The following is a 21,850-nucleotide window of genomic DNA, read 5'->3' on the forward strand; positions in this document are numbered from 1 at the left end:
ATCCAGCATTACACCAACATGTTGTGTAATGTTATACGCTACCATGAGGGAGAAAGGGATTAGGCCTATTCATGAACGCATCTCAGTGATAGTCAAACGTCATTTGGAAACAGGTCAGGTCGAGGGTCTTTAGGCCTACTAAGACGTAACTTCACATATCTGCATTGCTCTTAAACTCTTAACTGTTTTCCAGGCCAAAGGATCAGACCCATAGGATCATATAAACACCTTTTCCACCATTAGCCATTCCACACTCTATTTTACAGCGCAAAGTAGATTAACGCATACAGAAGATCAATGACCGCTGTAAGTATGACAAGACTCTTCTTGTTGGTGCATTAGAGGAGGTTCAGAGATATTAGGGTTTGGATTTAATCGAAGGGCGTCATGTTGAAATTGGGAGTCGGGTATGAATGATTACATGATTTCTTGCCTGGATTATTATTCCATACTCTAAATGGGAGATTTGTAAGCTTCATAAACAAATGCACTCATTTACGAGGGATTATCTATAATCTCGCTCTCCGTCTCTCTCCCAATCCCTCCCTCTTTTTCTCTCTCACTCGTTCCATCAGTGCTAATGTGCCACACCTCCCATCCTCCCTCGCTCTACTCACTTGTTTTAATGTACCGTTGTCTAAATCTATGGGTTTTTTTTTTCCTCTTGGTTTTGATTCTCTGAAAGAATAATAAATGAATGATAAATGTGCAGACAATAATTTTTAGTTTGCTGCATTGATCGATATGATCAATATGGTTTTGGATTTATACTGACACCTAGTGTTGTGGATGCAATTTCACGCAAAAATGCCGATTAGCCAAGCCACAACATGTAAAATAAATTAGCGTTTATGTGATTTTGAATGTCTTGTGTGTACATGATTTATTTTAAAAATACTCCAAGGGGGAGGGGAGTCACACACACACAGATGTTGAACAGGTTCATGACAAGGTGAACAAGCAGCATGGCATTTCATGTCCATGGATGTCAATTTTCTGATATTTTCATTCATCTGTCATTTTTACAGTTCATCTCGTCTGCCTGTCACTCGATCTCTCTCTTTGCTCCTCTCTTTGCCTTGGCTTCTCCCACTGCGGGCAGATTTCAAGGCGCTCTCAGTATCCCCCTTGTCCTCTTTTACTACACTCTGTCCATCAGCTGTCCATAAGGCTTCAGCTTCCTCACGTTCCTGAAATGAAGTTAAACAAACAAATAAGTGCACATTACATCTTTCCTCTTTTAGCATCTCTTGAAGGTGCCATAACAGCCCCGTACCATATCTCTGTGGAGCTTTTCTGTAGTGAACCAGAGTGCCAGTGCACATCGTCGACCCTCCGTTACTGCAGTAACACCGTGTGGATTGACAGGTCCTGATGTAAATCCAACAAGTCGCCCACACCTAGGCTTAACCTTTGCCTGAAAGAGAGAATAAAAGACGGAGAACGTCTAAGGCAAATAATTGGGTTTGAACGTGATTACAAATTTGGGCAAGAAATCTACATAGAAATGGTTTTGTGAGAAGTTATCCTGTGTATACAAGTAATATAGAAGTAATCCACAAAATTATTAGTGAACGAGACTTTTTTAAAGGAGTAGTTCACTTTTAATTTATATTCTGATAATTTACTCACCTTCAGTCAGTAAGAAATGAAGGTTTTTGATGCAAACATTCCAGGATTTTCTCTGTATAATGGACTTCATTGGGATCCAAATGGTTCAAGGTCCAAATGAGTTTCAGTGCAGCTTCAAAGGGCTTTAAACGACACCAGACGATGAATAAGGGTCTTATCTAGGACCCTTCGAGTCATGACTCGAAAAAAGATTTGTTCATTTTAATGAACGAGTTTGAAAAGGAGAGTCACGAACGCTCGACATAGTACAGAGCAAGGCGAGCATTTGTGCTTCTAAAACGTAAACTTTTTTATTTATTTTTTAAATGGCCGATCGTTTCACTAGATAAGACCCTTATTCATCGTCTGGTGTCATTTAAAGCCCTTTGAAGCTGCACTGAAACTCTCTTGAAACGTTTGGTTCCCATTGAAGTCCATTATATGGAGAAAATCCTGGAATGTTTTCATCAAAAACCTTAATTTCTTTTCGACTGAAGAAAGAAAGACACGAACATCTTGGATGACATGGGGGTGAGTAAATTATCAGCAAAAGTTTTTTTTTAAAGTGAACTTTAATGTTATTCAGGAGATTATATTAAAGCTATAGTTCACCCAAAAAAAAATAATTCTGTCATCGTTTACTCACTCTCAGGTTGTTCCAAACCTGTATAAATGTCTTTGTTCTGCTGTACACAAAGTAAGATTGTTGGTAGAATGTTTGTAACCAAACCGATCTTGGGCCCCATTGACTACCATAGTATTTTTTTTCCTACTATTGTAGTCAGTGGAGCCCCAGATCTGTTTGGTTACAAACATTCTACCAACAATCTTACTTTGTGTAAAGCAGAACAAAGACATTTATACAGGTTTGGAACAACTTGAGGGTAAATGACCTGTAAATAAGGATTTGAATAAAAGACACTTTATTTTTTTTGTGAATATTGAGAAAATTAATCTTACGGTGACTGTTTTGGTGTCTCGATCAGTGAAGAAGAAATCACCTCCTTCAAAATCATCATTCAGGTAAACAACTGCACTGTGAAGGCAACAATACAAACAAATCACAACATGTGCGTTAAAGAAAAGTAAAACAACAACTATTACATATATATTTAGGGATTTTCTTTATTTTCCAGATGTTTCCTTTCTATTCAAATGAGGCTTATTATAGAATAAGCTGGATTCACAAAAGTCAATGCTATTTACCTAATATAAGGTAAAAATTATTTTACTAATTTTGTGTGTAAGAAACATGAATTTCTATTCTGAATTTTTAACCACACTCTGTCTTTCATCATCTGAATCTTAATCTTCTGATTTTATTTTTTAGTAAATTAATTTAGGCTAATAAAGGAAGCTATCAGCAAGCCTATTGATTCTTAGTGCATTTCCTGTGTGTTTTGCCAACATCTACTCATCTGTGCACCTGAGATCTCGATGCGTGAAAGCAGGAGCTTCTCTCCAGCACTGCCTGGTTTCTGGCTCCAGGATGCAGTTATCCACATGAACTGGGTGAGAAAGATCTGATCTCCCCTCTTGCTTTCCTTTGTACACATAAAGTCATATATGCACTGAGCAAGACGTTCAAATAATGGACCTCATTTATAAAATGTGCGTACGCACAGATTTGATCTTGGAGTAAGTGTATGCAAAAATCCATGCCAATGTTAATATTCATAAAACCGGTGTTCGACGTGGACAAGTGCTTAGCGCCATGTCAGGGTCTAGCTGACGTACTCACTGTTCCTTGTGGCAGAGATAAAAATAAAGAATTTAGATGTTGACTGGTGATCTTTTATTTGTTAATGAAATGAATTAGGTGGCATTTATAAGGGTGGAGATCGCAAACAATTTAGCTGCACACAAATTCAAATCTGGAAGAGAGGCAGACGGACGTTTTTTTGTGCGTGCGTTCGTTCTGTTATCGCTCGTATGCACATTTGAGAAATTACTGTAAGATCAAAAGTAGGACAGTTTCTATGCAACATTTTATAAATGACGGCCCATGTGTTTATGTGTGAATAATTGTTCCTATTTACGCAGTATAGCACTATAGAGCGTCGTACCTGGGATGGCGGAGCGGCACACCAAGTGTGTGTAAGCGAAGTAGAGAGGAGAGTGACTTCTGAAGTATGAGTCCATCAGAACTTTTACGGTCTCCCCGATCTCATGCAGCAGCCTGGCATCTGATTGGTTGACCTGCCCATCCTGCGCCAACTGGTAAACAGATATTTTCTAGTACGTATATTATCTATGACATTTGATGTGAGAATGTCTATAATTTTGTGAATCATTCTCGTATGTGTCATGAGTGAATAATATTTCACCTTTAGTGCTCTGAGAACAGTCAAACCCTCAAACTTCTCATGCGGCGTGTGAGGAGAGCGCCGCCCCTGGTAGCCATCACCCACTGATGCGGCAGCCTATTATCCACACATGCAGAATGTGAGGTGAGACTCTTTCAGCTGCTCTCTGCAACAGTAGTTCACATGGCCGATTTTGAAATGATTATTTAAAGGCTCACGGCAGCCAGCTGCATCACTCGATCACATTCAGATTGGGATAAAACTCCATCCAACACCACACGGTTGGTCCCGTTCAGCCCCTGATCATCCATTGTGATTGTTACGCCAACCACAGGAACAGGACCACCTGAGTCAAATTTTATATACGTATGTAATTAATTCAGTTCAATAATTATATTACATTACATATTATAAGATGATGGAAGGAACAAGGTGGACAGAAACAGTGCTTGTACCTGCATAAAATCCACTTTCATCCACTTCTTCCACTTTCTGGCCCTGCTTCAGTTTCTCATGAAGCCGCTCTTTCTCTGCTCTGAGAAGAAGAAAAGTTTGAAGCTGCCAGGAAATTCATCTCACCATTTCCTTTTTGTTGTTTCTCTCACCTCCAGGTTTCTCGCAGAGCTTCGGGCACAACGTCCTCGGGTGTCCACAGATCCTGATGAGGACAGAGAGTGAGTGAGACTGAGGCCTTTTTTGGCTAGTTTCAGAAAGCGGAACATAAGGTGAGAGGTGAAAGACTCCAGCAACAGAAATTAGGCATATACCGGGTCACTGAATTTAAAGTCCAAGTTTGCCATCCCAAAGTACAGCAGGCTCTTCTCTTCCAAAGCTCTGCTGACATACTTAGCAATTTCCTTTGAGAAGAAAAAGATAAAATAGCCATTTTAAAGTCTTTATTGATTTTACTCATTGACTCATCCATTCATCAAACAGACACACCGATCTATAAATGCAAACATTATTCTTTCTACCCCATCACCCATGTGTCATAGTTACTCCAGCAGTCCAATCATCATACCTGCAAAGGGCCTGTTTCCTGAGCCTCCGTGTCGCCCTCTAGAGCCTGAGAGTAGAGCTCCAGGTTACTAAGGGAGTCTGAATCAGTGGGGTAAAAGAGCATCAAGGAGCGCAGGGTCTCCACCGCCCCCTTCAGGTCACCAGCTATGGGACATCAAAGAGTTGTAGTAAAAAGAGTTTTTTGTATAGTGAAGTTTCTCAAACAGAATAGTATTTCGATTGTTATGTTAGTGTTGTTATAATGTTATTGTTAACTAAAACTATTAAAAATAGTTTTGGTTAATTAAAATAAATCGGAAATAAAATATATATATATATTTTATTTTTTATTTTTATATTTTAAATATATATATATATATATATATATATATATACAAGGAAAAACTTTAGAAATATTTTTAGAAACTTTAGAAATATTTACTTACTTATATATTAACTAACCAAAATAAAATAAATTTTAAGTACTAAAATAACTAAAACTGCAATAAAAGAAAATTAAAGCCAAGTATTAATAAAAAAAAAACATTAAAATTGAATAATACTAAAATAACACTGCTATGCACATCCAAATTGTAACATAAAAAAATGTAGGCTATGCTTATGCATGACCTGGTATTAAAATTTTATACTGATCAGAAATTAGAAATAAGCCAATTTGAACAATTAAATTACAAAAACACTGGCATTTGTGAGCAAACACGAGCAGGAAATATCAGTGTATATCAGTTCTGTATTAATAACACCTGACCTATAAATGACATCTGACCTTTAAACTGTGCAATATGTAGATGCTCGAGCTGTAAGGGCAGAAAGTCTTCCAGAGCAGAAACCCTTCCAGGTCGCGTTGACACTAAGGTCACGCACATCTGTTTGCATGAAAGCAAGGAGAGAGAGAGGTCTGAAGAGACAGAGAGTTCACTCATCTGTTATATAATAAACAAAATGTGCCATGATGGTCCAACATATTATTTAAAATATTCTTTGCAAAGAAGAGGAGTAACCAGTTTTACTTTTCCTTGAAATGATCAGATGTTAAACTATTAATAGTGGCTGCAATAACTTGATAAGACTTTGTAAATAAAAATCCTTTTTGACCTGCAGCTCTCTCGTAAACTCCACGTGCAGTGTCCGTCTCCTCCGGAAAGACCTGTGGCGCCATCACACACTGAGCTCTGCACTCTTCCGTCTGCTTGAGAGTCCCATTCACGCACTCCTTCCACTTCTTCACAGCCTTCACCCAATCAGATGAGCTCTCAGCCAGGATAGCTGCATCGTACATCTCCTAAAAAATGATAAATAATGTGAAAAAATGATGGCAGAGTAAGGGGTATACAGGACAGCTAATGTGGTTCATTTTATAACTTTTATCATTTCGTTTTATCATTTCGCAAGAGACGAGTGAGGACAGTGAGATGCAGAAGTATACAATTTAAAAGAAGTTATCCACATATGGTTATCCCCACCTGGTCAATGTGGGAAGAAACTACCAAAATAACAGCCTGCACAACACACTAGAAAAACAAAATAACTATTATGACTCACAACACTAACAGTGGTGACATTGGTGGTGTTATTTTAGTTTGTTTATCACCATCAAGATTGAGTTAGGTCCTCATACACAGTTTTCCATAATCAATATAATGTATATTAACCGGAAAATGTGTAGGCTGAAGCCTTAGCTTATTTTACCTATCAATTTTTTCATTACAATTCTATTCTGTTCTATTAAGGTTCACATCCACTGCTACATTTAATCTATACATACTTTGAGTTGTAAATACCCAGACTGCTTTTCTCTTCTGTTGAACTCACCCAGTGTTGCTCCTGCTCTCTCTCTCTGTCCTGGAAGGATTCATCTTTCACTCCTATCATCCTCCTGTACTTCTCAATGTTGTTCCTCATCTCCAGGTGGCTCGGATTGGCCACAAAGAACGTGTGAGCTGCTGAAGCTGCTTTGTCCATTTTTCCCAACTATACAGAGGGGGGGAAGAGAGTTTAAACTTACAAAAAGGGCAGGGTTACTCGGACCTTTCCAGGTGTTGTGATATATTATTAGACTGATTTGATTTAAAATCTTTATGATTACTGATTTTACCTTATAGTAGGTGACTTGCAGGTAGTTGTAAGGGTTGCGTGTTTCAAATTCATACTCGATGTCTGAAGATACTGGGAGCAGAGCAGCAGGAGAAACACTTCGACCCATGCAGAACCTCACACACTCGGCCCGCAACTGCATCCATTCTAGCACCCCCAGGTCCCAGAGACTAACATCCGCTCTGTCTACACACATACGCAGTCAACAGGACAAGTCATGGAAATTAACTCCAGTCTCCAGTTTGCATGGCATGTTTCATTCTGCAGCATTAGTTAGACTGTTTCAAGCACTGTAATTTAAATGCTCTCCAGGTCATTGAAACACTCGCACACTGAGACACGCAAAATATATTTTGTCCATTTGTACATAAAGTTAACAGTTACCTAGTTTGGAGAATTTTTCATCTCCTATTGTTAAACACTCATCGTGACATTTTCGCCTGGTCCGCAGGAGCATGTCTCGCGTGGAAATGGATTTCTCCAGGAACTCCGCCGCGCGCTCCCAGTCCTCCCTAAAATACGCCCGAACCCCGCGGTAATAGAGCTCATCGTAAGGCGGTAAAAGTCTGGATGAACTCTCTGAAGATAGTCCACTGCCTGCAGTTTTAGATACATATTTGAGAATGAAGAGGAACGCCACGTATACAGGGATTGTGTTTGAGAGTATCGCCATAATGCAGGGACTGTGGCTGGGATGAAGGGAGGGAGGAGGTCCCACAGAGGAATGAGGGGAATACGTGCCTGCTGGCAAGAAATATAGGTACAGCACGAGAGAGGAAACGTGTGTCTGTGGACACATTTGCTTCTATAAAAATAAAAATGTTGGTGCATTATTATTTTGTGTTTAGGCCTATATACATTCCCTGTAATGTTCATTCCCTATATACATTCATAAAGTAAATTATTACTAAAAAAAAGTTTTAACTGGAAAAGTAAAGTGTTAGGGTTATTACCTAAAAACATAGGCTGTACAATATATATTTAAAAACCCTGGGGTTTTTTATTGTTTCAATGTCAGTGTGGTACGTTTTTAATATGCTTAACGGTGCAATGTGTAATATTTCCAGTAGCACCTCAATGCATTACATGAGATCCACGGGGAGGAGTCGGATCAAGATCCAAGGGGTCGAGATGGGTAGGATTAGGGTTGACTTTAGGGATTTGGGGTATATAGGTTTAGGGATCAGGGGTAGGTTTAGGTGTATGTAAGATGGGAGGAGTTGGATATGGTGAAATGGTGAGATGATATGGTGAATATTGTTTGTAAACTTTATCCATGATGTTTATAATGGACTTTGGTACAGAAACTTGGCTTACTCTGGCAATTCTCTGCTGCCTCAGACGCCGATAGAGTGCCTAAGTCCCGCCCCTCCGCTTCCGGCTCATGGGACCTTATTTTGGAAAAAATATGTATGGTAGTCAATGGCGAGAGACAACGTATCTTTTTATTCCGTCTGAACTGTGCCTTGAATTACACATATTATGTTTTTCAATTTAAAAGATAATTCTGAAAGTCAAAAACGTCGCAGTTTGTCATAAAACAGAAGAGTAACATTTAGTTTTATGTGAAAATCGCTCAATGAACTACATCTCCCGGGAAGCAAAACAACAAGCGAGATCCGCTGCTCATGTGGGTGCAGTCTGGTACAAAACACTCAGGCATGACGGCATAACGTTACAATTACATAAATCTATAGAAACAATGACAGACATTAACCTCAGTAAAGATAGCTTCATTCATTGAGGGAAAATGTGCGCCTTTGGGGTTTGTAGTCTTTGTAATTACATATTTTCACAGTCTCATACCTCAACGGTTTTACATCAAACTGCAACTTTCTTTACTTTAAAATGTATCTTTTAAATTGACAAACATCATATGTGTAATTCAGGGCACAATTCATTCGAGATCAAAATATTTGTTGTCTCTCGCCATTGACTACCATACAATATTTTTTTCGAAATAAGGTCCCATGATGGTCCCCCGGAAAGGGAGGGACTTAGGCTCTCTATATGTTTGTCCCGTTTTAGCAACCATAGCTTCTTCGAAAGGGATGGGTGAGCAGTTAAAGGGATACTCCACCCAAAAATGAAAATTCTGTCATCATTTACTTGGAGGTTTAGCTCCACCCATTAGGCCCAAATTACATTCACTTCTCCTCGCTAGAGATCTAGCTGGGTGGAGCTACATATACAGCTCTACCAATTTGCTCTGCAGTGAGGAGTTTCTCATTAGACGTCTGATGGCGAACATTTTTTAGTTTAGCACCATCAAGCACCCCTGTACCTGGGCCTGTATAATTTGCTCTTCTTCTGAATCAGTTTCTGGTTCGAACATATGGCTGAATTAAACCAACATTTCCGCTTGTAGCATTAGTTGACCGAGTGGATCAGTTAGTCCACCACGCTGGTGTGACTGTGACTGAGTGAAGGCGGGAACCAATTAGCATATTCATGCAACACGTGTAATAATGTAATGTATTAATTAAAATGAATTAACAATTAATGACTATTAACAATTTTACTTCTGGAAAATTACTTTTAGAGAGGGTTAATTGGCCCATTCACACCTTGGACAATTGTAATGATAGTTAGTTTTAATAATCGTTGTAATTCTATGAGAAAAGACAAGTCCACACCACAAATACAACGATAATGACAGGAACGTAATTGTAATTTCAAAGAGACTCTGATTCTCATAGGCTCCCCATATAGACTTCTTAAGCCTAAAGGCCGCACTTCCACTCCAAGCCGCATGAGGCCAGTGTTATTATTTACATGAGGTAAATATTTTCCGCTTTCTCATTTTGTCAACTGTCATGGCTTCCATATTACCGTAGTACACAAAATAAACGAGACTTCATAATACAGTTTAAAATGTCTCCTCTGTGATAATGTACTAAAGAAAGTATTTGTAACGCCAAGATTACTATGTTGCATTAAGCGATCACTTAAATCCTCTTCCATGAAAGACGCTCAACAAACATGCATATTTGCAATTTTTATGTCGAAAATTAAAATGTAATTTTAAAATATGTGCGTGCATTTTAGACATGTTACGGTCAAGCATTTGCGGCTGTAATGCGTGCAGTGCGAGTGTGTGCAGCGCCCCTGGCCTCGAATGAAACACACTGGATCATCAGCAGCAGCAGCTTTCATTGAGGGAAAACAGAGAAAGAAGTGGCTGTCAGAGACTTCAAGTGGACTGTATTTCAGGAGCGGGGGCCAAAAAACCCAGTCGGGCAAGTGTGTAGGCAAGAAGGCAAATTGTGTTTAGCCAGAGATGACGGAGGTTAGCGAGATATTGATGTCGGTTCTGTCTACGATTCGGGTTCCGAGGCCCGGAGATCGTGTTCACAAAGACGAGTGCGCCTTCTCATTCGCCAGCCCGGTGAGTCCAGCAGACTGCACAGTCATCGCGCACTTTCTGGATTGATTGATTTGCTTGTTTGTATAAGGTTGCTGTTTTGCTTTTGTCTTCTTACAAGCTGTGAGATATCGGAATGTTTGCTAACTAGCGCTCAAGTTTGCACTATTTTCCTTCATTAGGTTACGTTAGTCATCATTGCACTGTTGACTTGACTCTGCACTCTTTGGTTAACTTACATCTCGACTAACGTTAAGCCATTCATTCATTTTCTGTAACTTCAAATTATCCGATTATATAACGTTACAACTTTTGCTAGCTGCAAGCTAGTTATAACGCTAACTTGAGCTAGTAATTTACCTGCAAAGTTTTTTATATTCAGAAGCCTGTGTGCTTCTGTATCACGCGCGTGAATGTTATTTTGTCATTGTGCGCGTGAGGCAGCCTCATTGCGCTCGTGGTGTTGCTGACCAACAGTATTTTGTTATAGCAGTTCTTTCCAATTGTTTCAGGAGAGTGAGGGAGGCTTGTATGTCTGTATGAACAGCTTTCTCGGCTTTGGAAGTAAGTACGTAGACCGACACCACGCCAAAACTGGTCAGAGAGCTTACCTGCATATCACCAGGACCCGGAAAACACAGGTAAGCACAGAAACGCATGACACATCATTCAGTGAATTTATGAATAATAAAGTATGGTTTTAGTACATGTTCATAAATCTTTAAAGCCCCCATTCTCCAAACGTAATTTTAAAAGGAGAAAATAAAATGGATTATTGTCAAACAGGTTTCCCTAACACACCTCCTGTATTTCATTGGCCAGACAAACAGAGTCCCGCCTCTAGACTCACGCCATTGGTTTAGCCAGTGTTGCTGTTTCAGGCTGGGTGGGACAAAGCGTTTATTCATGTTAAACATTTGGGTTGGGAAGTAATAAATCGACTAAAAATTTCTCCTTAGGCACATTGATTTTTAATGATAATTTTAACCATTAAAGCCAGACTTGTTGTGAGCTACTACTAGGTGGTTAATAAATTATATATTGAACCCATTTGTTGAAACCATAAGCCTAGATTTTCAACTAATTTGTTTAACAGTAAAATTCCTTTTGAAGAACTACATTATTCATGAATGTCCAAAGAAATATCCTCCAATCAGGGAATTGTGACAAGCAAATCATGCAGAAACTGCTCTCCATGATGAATGCCCACTTCAATAAAGCTGCAAATGTTGTAACAGTTATGCATAACATGCATAATTTGCTATAAATATAAACAAATTGCCTATATGTATGTAATTAACATTTGTCAAATTTGTCGTTTGCAGTGCTTTATCGGATTGTAGTTCAATAAAGCCATAAAGGTCATAAAAATAAAATTGATCTTGTCTACTTTCTAAGTGCATGTTATAGATCTAATTGAGAACAGTTCATGCCTGTTTCGTAAAAAAAAAAAAAAAAATTTGACCTAGTGTTAAATCAAAATAGCATGTCCTTCCTGTGAATATAACAGGCTTTTCTGCAAGTTCATGTTCATCCACCTCCACTTTTGAATGCAACACCCACATCTTAAAATCCACATAAACAAATGCATAGAACCAATACATTTCTTTTTTTGATGTTTTGTTACACTCAGATATGCATCACAATACTTAATATAAGAACTGTCCCTACTTTTGTTTCATTGCAACTTCAATTACTCTACACAGTCTTACTGTAAACAGTAAAAAAAAAAAAAACTGTTTTGCTTCATATCAAAATTTGTAATGTTGTGTTAATTCATGGCTTATAACTCTTAAATTAAGACTTAAAAAAATATGGAAAAACATAACGTAACCAAGGCTGCAAAAACAAATTGGGTGGGCATTGTATAACTTGCTGCAACAGTTAGACTTTTCTGGAAATCAACATAGACGACATATACCATGAATAATATGGTTTAGAATAAATTATTTTAATGAAAAACTTTCTTGAATTTTATTTCACTGTTGTTGATGTATATCATGTCATCTCTTTTGAACTAAGCAAATACGAATTGCAATTGCAAAGTTTTGTAGTGTCTCGTTTCCTGTGCTGTTCTTCAGGCAAATGTTGACTAATATTGTTTGTCTATCAGAAGGAGGATGATCCCAATTCTGGATCTGGTGATCCTCCAAAAAAGAAGCCCACAAGACTGGCAATTGGTAAGCACCTGCTTTCTTTTCTCCTCAGTGTTTGCTTAATATTTTAGTACATCTAGTTTTTATTGTTATTAAGCATATTATTTTGAAACACAAGAGGATATAAAGCTTTCATGTTTTTCTCGTAGGAATTGAGGGAGGGTTTGATGTTGATCAGGAGCAATATGAGGATGAAGTCAAGGTGGTTTTGTTCCCAGACCGACAGGAAGTGACATCAGATCATCTAGCCTCCATGCCAGATGTCGTTCGGGAACGGGTAAATATAATTTTATATTAGTGTATGTTTTAACATTATTTTTCACTATTTAATAATAACAGACTTGTGGGTGGCATGTTAATTTTCTAATTAAGCTGCGATTCTCAGTTTATACTATAGACTGTTAACTTTGTATTTATTTACCAAATATAATACTTTATAGTCATAATTAAGTGTGAGCTGATGTTTTTTAAACTATCATTCGCTGTTTGGTGTCAATCTTGCTTGCAGGTGTCTTTGTCAATGGCAGGGCTGCAGGCAGCAGACTCGGTGTCACACGCTCTGCAGGTGCAGCAGTGGGACGGTGAAGTGCGACAGGAGTCAAAATACGCTGCTGAACTTAAACAACTCGACAATGGGGTCAAAATCCCTCCGAGGTATACACGTGCAAATGTTGTTGACACATTTGATATGTACTGTTGAGCTCTGAGAATATGATCCCAGAGAAATTTACAGAAATTGATTGTTTGCATTTAGATGCTCCTATCTTTCTTTTAGTGGTTGGAAGTGTGAGGTTTGTGACCTCCAGGAGAACATCTGGATGAATCTGACAGATGGGAAGGTTTTGTGTGGGCGGAGGTATTTTGATGGATCAGGAGGAAATAACCATGCCCTCTTGCACTACCAGCAGACTGGATACCCATTGGCTGTCAAACTCGGCACAATAACACCTGATGGAGCAGGTGAGATTGTCACACAAAATCTCCTGGAATCTAATTAAATAATGTTGTTTGGGAATATCTCAAGCCAGTAAAGTTGAAGGGAGAGTTCACCCTAAAATTAAAATCAAACGGCAGTAAATAGCGACCGGTATCAAGCCTTTTAAAACGTAATAGTATCACAGAATGATCTCAAGTGATGCTTGCCGTATGTTTTTGAAAGAAGTCTCTTCTGCTCACCAAAGCTGCAGTTATTTAAAAAAAAAAATACAGTAAAAGTATAATATTGTAAAATTAAATTAAATTTCAAAACATCTTTGAATATTTTTTAAAATATGATTTATTTCTGTGATGGCAAAGCTGAATTTTCAGCATCGTTACTCCAGTCTTCAATCACATGATCCTTCAGAAATCATTCTAATATGCTGAATTTCTGCTTAAGCAGTTAATTTTATCATCAGTGTTGAAAAACAATTTTGCTGCTTAATATTTTTGTGAAAATCATGATACAAGTTTTTCAAGATTATTTGATGTATATGAAGAAAAAATACATTTAATTAAAATAGAAGGCTTTTTTATCACCAATGTGTTTATTATCTATTTTGATCAATTTACCCTGCTCCTTTGTCAAGAAAACTGACAGATAGTGTATATTTGATGAAATTGTGTGCTGTGTCTGTCTTTGCAGATGTCTATTCATATGATGAAGATGATATGGTTTTAGATTCTAAGCTTCCAGAACACCTTTCTCACTTTGGCATTGATATGATGACTATGGAAAAGGTACATTCATTCCTAAAATCTCTGGAAGATACGATTTAATTCTAAAAGTGCTTATGAAGCTGTTAAAAAAAAACTGGTGTTAAAGTGTGTTTCTCCTATGTCAGACGGAAAGAACCATGACTGAGCTGGAGATCGCAGTGAACCAGCGTGTTGGAGAGTGGGAGGTGATTCAGGAGTCAGGCACCACTCTGAGGCCCATGTGGGGTGAGGGGCTCACCGGTATGAAAAACCTGGGAAACAGCTGCTACCTCAACTCTGTCATGCAAGTGCTCTTCACCATCCCAGACTTCCAGACCAAGTTAGTGTCTTTCAGAGTGCTTGTGAGAATGTGTGGGATTTTAGTGTTTTTGCCATGTTTGTCATTGTCGCTAACATTCAAAAGATTGGGGTCGGTAAGAATAAAAAAAAAAACATTTAAATACTTTTATTCAGCAATGACACATTAAAAGTAACAGTTAACCCTCTGGGGTCTAAGGTGTCTTTCGAGATATTTTGACATCCCCTGACATTTGTGCTTTTTTCAGTTGCTTATAAACTTATTAATGCAAAGGTGAAACTCTATTTAGCACAAACAGGGCTACCATAATATGTGAGCAACATGTACATGTGTGTATTTGAGAGAATATTGTTTATGCATGGTTAAATTAAAAATTAAAGTGTCTGAAATAAGGCTACAAAACACATACTAAATATGTGTCCACAAGATTTTTGACTAATGGATGTGGTCACCTAGAGTTTTTCCTTAAAAATGATCTGAAAATCATCCCGCATAATCATTCACATAAAACAATAAAATAGAATGCAAGGACAATATATATATATATATACATACACACACACACATATATACATATAATCAAAATATAATTCAGAAGCACATTTTTACTCATACCTGGAACCAAATCCTGTTCTAATAGGTTTTATGGGCCATTCTATTGGATTGGTTCAAAGTTAGAGTTGGAAACATCTTGAAAAGAAAATAGTCTTTTTCAATAAATCTCTTATACAGTATTATTATTCAGATCGTCCAAAAAGCTGACGATCTGATGGTTTTAGAAGATTAACAACCCGAAACTAAAAAACAGACTCGGCCTCTATTTGAGACCGGCTTTTATTTACCCCAACCTGCAGCCACACCAGACGTGTAAAAGAGACAGGCGTCTATTTGGGACTCGGCTATTATTTGAAGTTTTACGGTATCTTGCATTGGAACAAACACTATAACAGTTTATTAGTTAAGTTTTGATAAAACATAATATATATTTAACATGTGCAGAAACATTAGATGATGTCTTTTTATAGAGTAAAATATTATATAATCTATCCAAAACTAGTCTACGAAATGTTGTCATTAGACACTATTCTACGTATATAGTGATTAGAATAAATCTCAGTAGGCTAATAGCAATATAGTTTGGATGTGTTCATGTAATAATAACGTTCACTAATGTAGGAACGAGAGTGAATGAACGCACAGATGCAATGTATTTGTAGTAAACAACATCGCGCGTGTGGCTGTGCCATTTATTCATTCACACATACATGTAATTCATATTTAAACAGACTTTGTGCAGTTTACAGACACTATTCAATAACATGATTAGAACAAAGCACTTAAGAATAAATTACTTACTGTACATCAGTTGAATCCGTTGCTTCTCGAAATTAAACTACCAGCACTTGTGAGGTAACTTTTCCAGGATTATTACGATAGTATTAATCGTCACTCACCTCACTATACCTCTCTCGTCTCAGTGTGTGCACTCAATCGCTCTGGCGATTGCTCACAAGTCCCTTTGATAGCAGTTAACTAGCCCAGTTCATTCATTAAGATCCAAGCAGAGAAGCGACCAAACACCTCCACGTTTTCCCTATTCAAATACAGTTACACGAGCAGTGTAACTCGACTAAGAATGGTGACGCAAAATAAAACGTTGCAAAATAAAAAAGTGAGCTCGCCACGCCGGCGCGATAGCCGAACCCAGAGGGTTAATACATTTATAATGTTACAAACTATTTCTATTTCATATACATGCTATTCTTTTGAACTTTTTATTAATCAAAGAACCCTGAATTAATTTATTTTTTTCAGTTTTTTTTTAACTGTTTTCAACATTGATAATCAGAAATGTTACTTGAGCACTTTAGATTACAACAATTTCACAATATTATATATTTTTTAAATGTAATTTTATTAAATAAATGCAGCCATTAGAGATTTATTTTGAAAACATAAAAAAATCTTACAGACCCCAAATTTTTGAATGGTAGTGTATGTGTATTAGATATGAATGTTTTATATATTTTTTATGTTCATAAGTTAAAGGGTTGGTTAGTTCACCCCCCAAAAATAATTCAGTAATTACCCTTATGTTGTTTCATATTATTGTATTATATTATTGTATTATATTATTATCTTATTGTACGTAAGAATGTAGGCTCACTATTGCCAGAAGCGCTGCACAACCCAGAAGCGCTGCACTGTTAAATTGTCAACATATTAGGAGAAAGACACGAAAGGGAAGAGATGGTTGAGTAAAGTCGTTATTTTTGTGTTTTTTTGCACACAAAAAGTATTCTCGTCGCTTGATAAACTAATGGTTGAGCCACTGTAGTCACTTGGACTATTTTTGGCAAGTTTCAATCCTATAGAAGCCTATAGAGATGTGATCCAGCTCTCGAATTTAATCAAAAATATCTTAATTTGTGTTGCGAAGATGCACGAAAGTCTTACGGGGTTGGAACAATATGAGGGTAATTACTGACAGAATTAAATTTTTTTGGTGAACTAACCCTTTAACTGTTGAAATAAAATTAAGTCTCTAAATGCGTCTTTTGTTCCTCTCACTCTTTGATTTGTCAGATACGTTTCTAACATTGACAAGATCTTTGCTGAGGCGCCCAGTGACCCTACCCAGGACTTTAAGACTCAAGTGTGAGTACCTGACTCAAAATTTAAAATTTAAAATATGGGTGTGTTTAGTGACCGTTCACCCCAAAATCTTTTTAAACAACTTAAAGTTGAGTAAATGATGATAGGAACTATCCCTTTAATCTCATATATCCAGCAGAGGTCACTATACATCAATTATCTCTCTTTTTTTTCTTCCTTCCTTTTCACTCTTTAATATCAGAGCAAAGCTGGGCTATGGCCTTCTGTCAGGGGAGTACTCTAAGCCGGCCCCGGACCCCGGAGATGACCCCAGCGCCTCCACCGAACCCAGGGTACACGTGCACACCCACCTCTTAACAATTCTAATTCACTGGGTCTCATTAAGAAAAGATAAAGCTGAATTCATGTCCAAATCCTTCATAAATTGTCTTTAATGAAATGTCATTCTGTTTATGTTCAGATGTTGAGATAAGCCATTCATAAATGATTTTGTTTGTACAGGGTGACCAGGTTGGGATAGCACCTCGCATGTTCAAAGCTCTGGTTGGACGAGGCCACCCTGAGTTTTCGACCAATCGGCAGCAGGATGCGCAGGAGTTTCTTCTTCACTTTATAAATATGGTGGAGGTAATGATGACGACTTTCTCCTGTTGTCTTTGTTTTTCTCTATTTGTGCATTCGCTCAATTCAGCTTTCTTTATGTTGGCCAGAGGAACTGCCGGTCTGGCATGAATCCCTCAGAAGCTTTCCGCTTCCTGGTGGAAGAGAAGATCGTATGCCAGCAGTCACAAAAGGCCAAGTATACGCAGCGAGTGGACTACATTGTCCAGCTGCCCGTTCCCATGGACCAGGCAACTAATATGGGTTCGACACTCATTGGAATGTAGTTTACGTACTGGAAAGACTGGATAAAATAATAATAGTATGTTTCTGTGTATCCTTCCTCTTTTTTATCATCTTCTCTTCCTGTTCATTAGAGGAGCTACAAGAAGCAGAGCGTCGCCGTGATGAGGCGGAGTCATCTGGAGCCCCTCCCCCCGCTGTGACACGTGCTCAAATCCCATTTGCTGCCTGTTTGGCTGCTCTCAGCGAACCAGAGACACTCACAGATTTCTGGAGCTCTGCAGTGCAGGCCAAAACCACTGCCACAAAGTAATAATAATATTAATTTTAGTTTTCATTCAGTCTTTTTTTGGTTTCTTCTGTGTGATTTATATATCTTTGTTTCCAGGACCACTCGCTTTGCTTCATTTCCTGACCATCTTGTTATCCAAATCAAGAAATTTACTTTTGGCCTGGATTGGGTTCCTAAAAAACTAGGTGAATATTTTCTCTCTCTCTCCCTCTCAACAGGTATTAGGACATTTAGCATTTACATTACTGTTAATCAGTCCATCACTTGATTACACATTGTATTACCTTGTTATGATAAAGTGACCCATACAATGTGCCAACACATAATGTGCCACATGAAGAGACAGTGTAGCATATGACAGTAGGGTCTGTGGTGACCAGGTCCACCTCACACACCTCACTCCTTACTACTACCACACACACACACAGCCCATTCTGCGTCATTTTAAATCAAAGTATGCTCAAGTTACAAAAATCAATCAATCTATTCTTGTGGAAATGTTATTGGTAACTAGTAACTAAAAGTAGGTCTAGCAAGTCTTATATTTCTGTATTTCACACAGATCAAACACAAATATGCTGACTAAATAAATTGCTAGTTTATTTTCTGTAGCCAGCTAGCAGTTTTCTTGGCAGTTTGCTGATTGGCAGAGTTGAAGACCCCTGCTAACATAACAAATAAATCTTTAAATGTAAATTATTCAGTTAATTGGTTGACAGTCATAGTTTGAAGACTAATATATGATCCTTTTATTAGATGTGAGCATTGACGTTCCTGACACGCTGGATCTGAGTGCGCTCCGTGCCATGGGACAGCAGCCAGGGGAGGAGCTTCTGCCAGAGGTGGCCCCGCCTCCTCTCATGACCCCCGATGTGGAGGTTAAAGGTATCCTGGGTTCCCACGGCAACGAGGAGGACGACTCTCTATACTCCCCACTGCTGTGTCAGTCTGTCTCTTTTCTCCTCTTTCCGACTGCATCTGTCTTCACTTAAGCCTCTTTCTTTCTTTTTCCTTTGCTTTCTTCTTTTTGTCTTTTTTTGTTCTTTAAATTAATTTGCTTTAGTTCAAGGTAAACACTTTTTATACATGATGTGTCATATACATTTATACACAGTGTCAGTATTTAGTTTTCAGTTAAATGGAGTTTTTCTTGAAATTAAGCAGTGGTTAAACTTTTTTTTTTTATTTAATTTTGATTAGCATTCAGTCTGTGTAATGATTTCTTGTATCAAACGCTGTGTAGACCATTCTCTCTCTCTCTTTGTCTGTCTCTCAGCTCCGGTGTTGGATGACTCCACAGTGTCTCAGCTCTGTGAGATGGGTTTTCCTCTGGAAGCTTGCCGGAAGGCCGTGTACTACACAGGCAACAGTGGCATCGACGCTGCTATGAACTGGGTGATGGGGCACATGGACGACCCTGGTAAATGCATTCATCAATGAGTGTCAGCTGTGAATTTGATTTAAAACAGTATGCAGATTTAGAGTAACAATTCTTTGTGTTTGTTTTTTTCTGCAGATTTTTCTGCACCTTTAGTATTGCCTGGCTCTAGTTCTGCTCCTGGCACAACACCCACTGAGAGTGTACCTGAGGAACACCTTGCAACCATCGTTTCAATGGGCTTCAGTCGAGACCAGGCCACTCGTGCTCTCAGAGCTACGGTGAGAGGCAAAAAAACATTGATGCATAAATCTGCATAATACTTTAATACTATTTTAAATACGTTTGCAAAAGAGTTATTTGATATGTTAGAAAATATTTGGGGTAACCACCAAATAGTTGAAGATTTTATGCACAAAATCACAAATCGGGGTCTTCAATTTTGGTAATAGGTTACAAAAATTGCAAGAAAATAAAACCGTCAGTATGTTATGAATGCTTTGTTTGCACTTTCTTTCACAGGCTATTTGTTATCACTTTCTTATAAGAGTCAAGCCCATATTTTGTCAATTTCTTTGTTTGTAGAATAATGTTCTAGAGCGTGCTGTGGACTGGATCTTCTCTCATCTGGATGATCTGGAGTCCATGGATGTGTCTGAGGGTGGACGCTCGGAGGGAGGAAGTGAAGCCAGTCGGGAACCTCCTCCAGGACCACGTGTCCGTGATGGACCAGGAAGTAAGTGTGTTTGTGTGGCATTTTATTAAATATTTTCTTAAATTTTATGCTCTCTTCTAATAATTCATATCTTTCCCATTCTTTTATCCTGAAGAGTATGAGCTTTTTGCGTTCATCAGTCACATGGGATCGAGCACAATGTGTGGTCATTATGTCTGCCACATCAAGAAGGACCAACAGTGAGTAAAGTTCTCTCTCCATCTGTGGACTCCAATCCCTCTATTATTATTCATATGCAGCTTTTGTAATGCAACATCGTCTTCTCAGAATTAATTTTCTTCTCAGTGATTTTATATCCAGTGTCTGTCTTTGTTTCTTTCAGGTGGGTTATCTTTAACGATCAGAAAGTTTGTGCCTCTGAGAAACCACCTAAGGACCTGGGCTACCTGTACTTTTACAGGAGAGTGGTGGAATAAAGTAGACTAGAATAGCATCTTTCTCTCTCTTTCACCCAGACGCACACTCACACACTTCTCTATCTGATCTACTGGAAAAGTAGGCGACAGACTCCTGCTTCTGAACTGATGCGCCATTTAATAAGTCAAAGCACTTCTCCTTCGAATTTATTCACTACTGAGAGAAACCAGACGTAATAAAATGGAAGGGGGAAAAAAAAGAGATGTAGGATGTGCGGATTAGAGTGTTCTTACTCGAAACGCCCATATGTTGTACAAGGCCTTACCACACTCACTAGTCTCCTTTGTGGCTCCCCCTGATTGGATTGTGACTATTGTGTCATCATTGCTTCTAGAGCTAAGCTCCACCTTCCTTCCCTTTGTGTTCCAGAATGTTTCTGCAAAATGTTTAATGACAAGTAAATATCACTAAATCACAAAAAAAAAACAGCTAAATATTATATATTGGAATTTTAAATTTAAAAAAATGAATGCAAAAGATATTGTGCGGTTTCACTTTTTTCCTTATGGTTTGTTCTCCTTTTTTGGGGGAGGAAAGAATTAATTTTGTTCATTTTGCTTTAAAATAAAAAAAAAAGACTCTTTGCTGCTTCTGACTGTGTTTTGTGATTATGTGTGTGAATAAAGTAACTTTGTTAGCAGTATCGTTTTGTACGGAAGCAACAAACTGAAAGTGCAAAGATTGTTGATAATTGTAAATGCAATGAAAACAAATGCATTAAATGTAAAAACGACACCAATTACATTTAACTAAGCATATCTGGTTAACAATGGAAAGTTAAATCGTTGTTTGTCTTGTTGCTTTCAAGGTTTGACGGTAAGTAAATTACAAAGTTTGAATCTTAAGTGAATCTACATAGCGTATCACATTTGCAAGCCTTAACTGTACTGAAATGTCAATACTTAGATTAATGTGCACATGCTATCTAGGCCTGTAGATGCTCTGGAAAATACTCAAATCGATTAATTGTTTAACTTTTTTTAACCATAATTCTCAAGTCTGTCATGGATTTCCCACCGCG

General features: G+C 38.1%; 2 protein-coding genes across 4 annotated transcripts; one reads left to right on the top strand and one right to left on the bottom strand.

Annotated features, from left to right (window-relative positions):
• Positions 1 to 864: 864 nt before the first annotated feature.
• Positions 865 to 7,760, bottom strand: p3h3 (prolyl 3-hydroxylase 3). 2 transcript variants are annotated; one of them, XM_039679365.2, is made up of 16 exons: positions 7,416 to 7,759; positions 7,033 to 7,217; positions 6,750 to 6,908; positions 6,033 to 6,219; positions 5,704 to 5,835; positions 4,939 to 5,081; positions 4,685 to 4,774; positions 4,523 to 4,575; positions 4,373 to 4,452; positions 4,136 to 4,263; positions 3,939 to 4,034; positions 3,678 to 3,828; positions 3,038 to 3,155; positions 2,572 to 2,647; positions 1,277 to 1,417; positions 865 to 1,190 (listed from the first exon to the last, which is right to left on the bottom strand). In XM_039679365.2, exons 1-16 carry the CDS (start codon positions 7,702 to 7,704, stop codon positions 1,023 to 1,025), a joined length of 2,196 nt encoding a protein of 731 aa, XP_039535299.1. In that variant the 5' UTR covers positions 7,705 to 7,759; the 3' UTR covers positions 865 to 1,022. The 2 variants fall into 2 exon arrangements, 1 of the variants encoding a protein (XP_039535299.1); XR_016145717.1 differs by lacking the exon at positions 865 to 1,190 and having other exon boundaries at positions 1,279 to 1,417; positions 2,572 to 2,642; positions 7,416 to 7,760.
• Positions 7,761 to 10,105: 2,345 nt separating this feature from the next.
• usp5 (ubiquitin specific peptidase 5 (isopeptidase T)) lies at positions 10,106 to 21,255 on the top strand. 2 transcript variants are annotated; one of them, XM_039679481.2, is made up of 20 exons: positions 10,106 to 10,419; positions 10,908 to 11,036; positions 12,509 to 12,575; positions 12,701 to 12,828; positions 13,060 to 13,205; positions 13,327 to 13,511; positions 14,176 to 14,270; positions 14,375 to 14,568; positions 17,134 to 17,205; positions 17,405 to 17,495; positions 17,665 to 17,790; positions 17,874 to 18,027; positions 18,141 to 18,315; positions 18,395 to 18,483; positions 19,055 to 19,240; positions 19,575 to 19,718; positions 19,815 to 19,957; positions 20,262 to 20,412; positions 20,507 to 20,591; positions 20,735 to 21,255. In XM_039679481.2, exons 1-20 carry the CDS (start codon positions 10,312 to 10,314, stop codon positions 20,826 to 20,828), a joined length of 2,562 nt encoding a protein of 853 aa, XP_039535415.1. In that variant the 5' UTR covers positions 10,106 to 10,311; the 3' UTR covers positions 20,829 to 21,255. The 2 variants fall into 2 exon arrangements, with proteins under 2 accessions (XP_039535415.1, XP_039535417.1); XM_039679483.2 differs by having other exon boundaries at positions 10,107 to 10,419; positions 19,055 to 19,183.
• The last annotated feature ends 595 nt before the right edge of the window (positions 21,256 to 21,850 follow it).

This window comes from Pimephales promelas, chromosome 12 (assembly GCF_988280905.1).
Source record: "Pimephales promelas chromosome 12, fPimPro1.hap1.1, whole genome shotgun sequence".
Classification (NCBI taxonomy): Eukaryota; Metazoa; Chordata; class Actinopteri; order Cypriniformes; family Leuciscidae; genus Pimephales; species Pimephales promelas.

What these genes read in the sequence shown, in the direction of transcription:
- usp5 (XM_039679481.2), top strand. Translation starts at nt 10,312, where the DNA reads ATGACGGAGGTTAGCGAGATATTGATGTCGGTTCTGTCTACGATTCGG. An exon ending in AATAACACCTGATGGAGCAG is followed by an intron (nt 13,512 to 14,175) that starts GTGAGATTGTCA and finishes CTGTCTTTGCAG; the next exon opens with ATGTCTATTCATATGATGAA. An exon ending in GCGCCTCCACCGAACCCAGG is followed by an intron (nt 17,496 to 17,664) that starts GTACACGTGCAC and finishes TTGTTTGTACAG; the next exon opens with GGTGACCAGGTTGGGATAGC.
- p3h3 (XM_039679365.2), bottom strand. Translation starts at nt 7,704, where the DNA reads ATGGCGATACTCTCAAACACAATCCCTGTATACGTGGCGTTCCTCTTC. An exon ending in AGTTTACGAGAGAGCTGCAG is followed by an intron (nt 5,836 to 6,032) that starts GTCAAAAAGGAT and finishes CTGTCTCTTCAG; the next exon opens with ACCTCTCTCTCTCCTTGCTT. An exon ending in TGAAAGTGGATTTTATGCAG is followed by an intron (nt 4,264 to 4,372) that starts GTACAAGCACTG and finishes AATTTGACTCAG; the next exon opens with GTGGTCCTGTTCCTGTGGTT.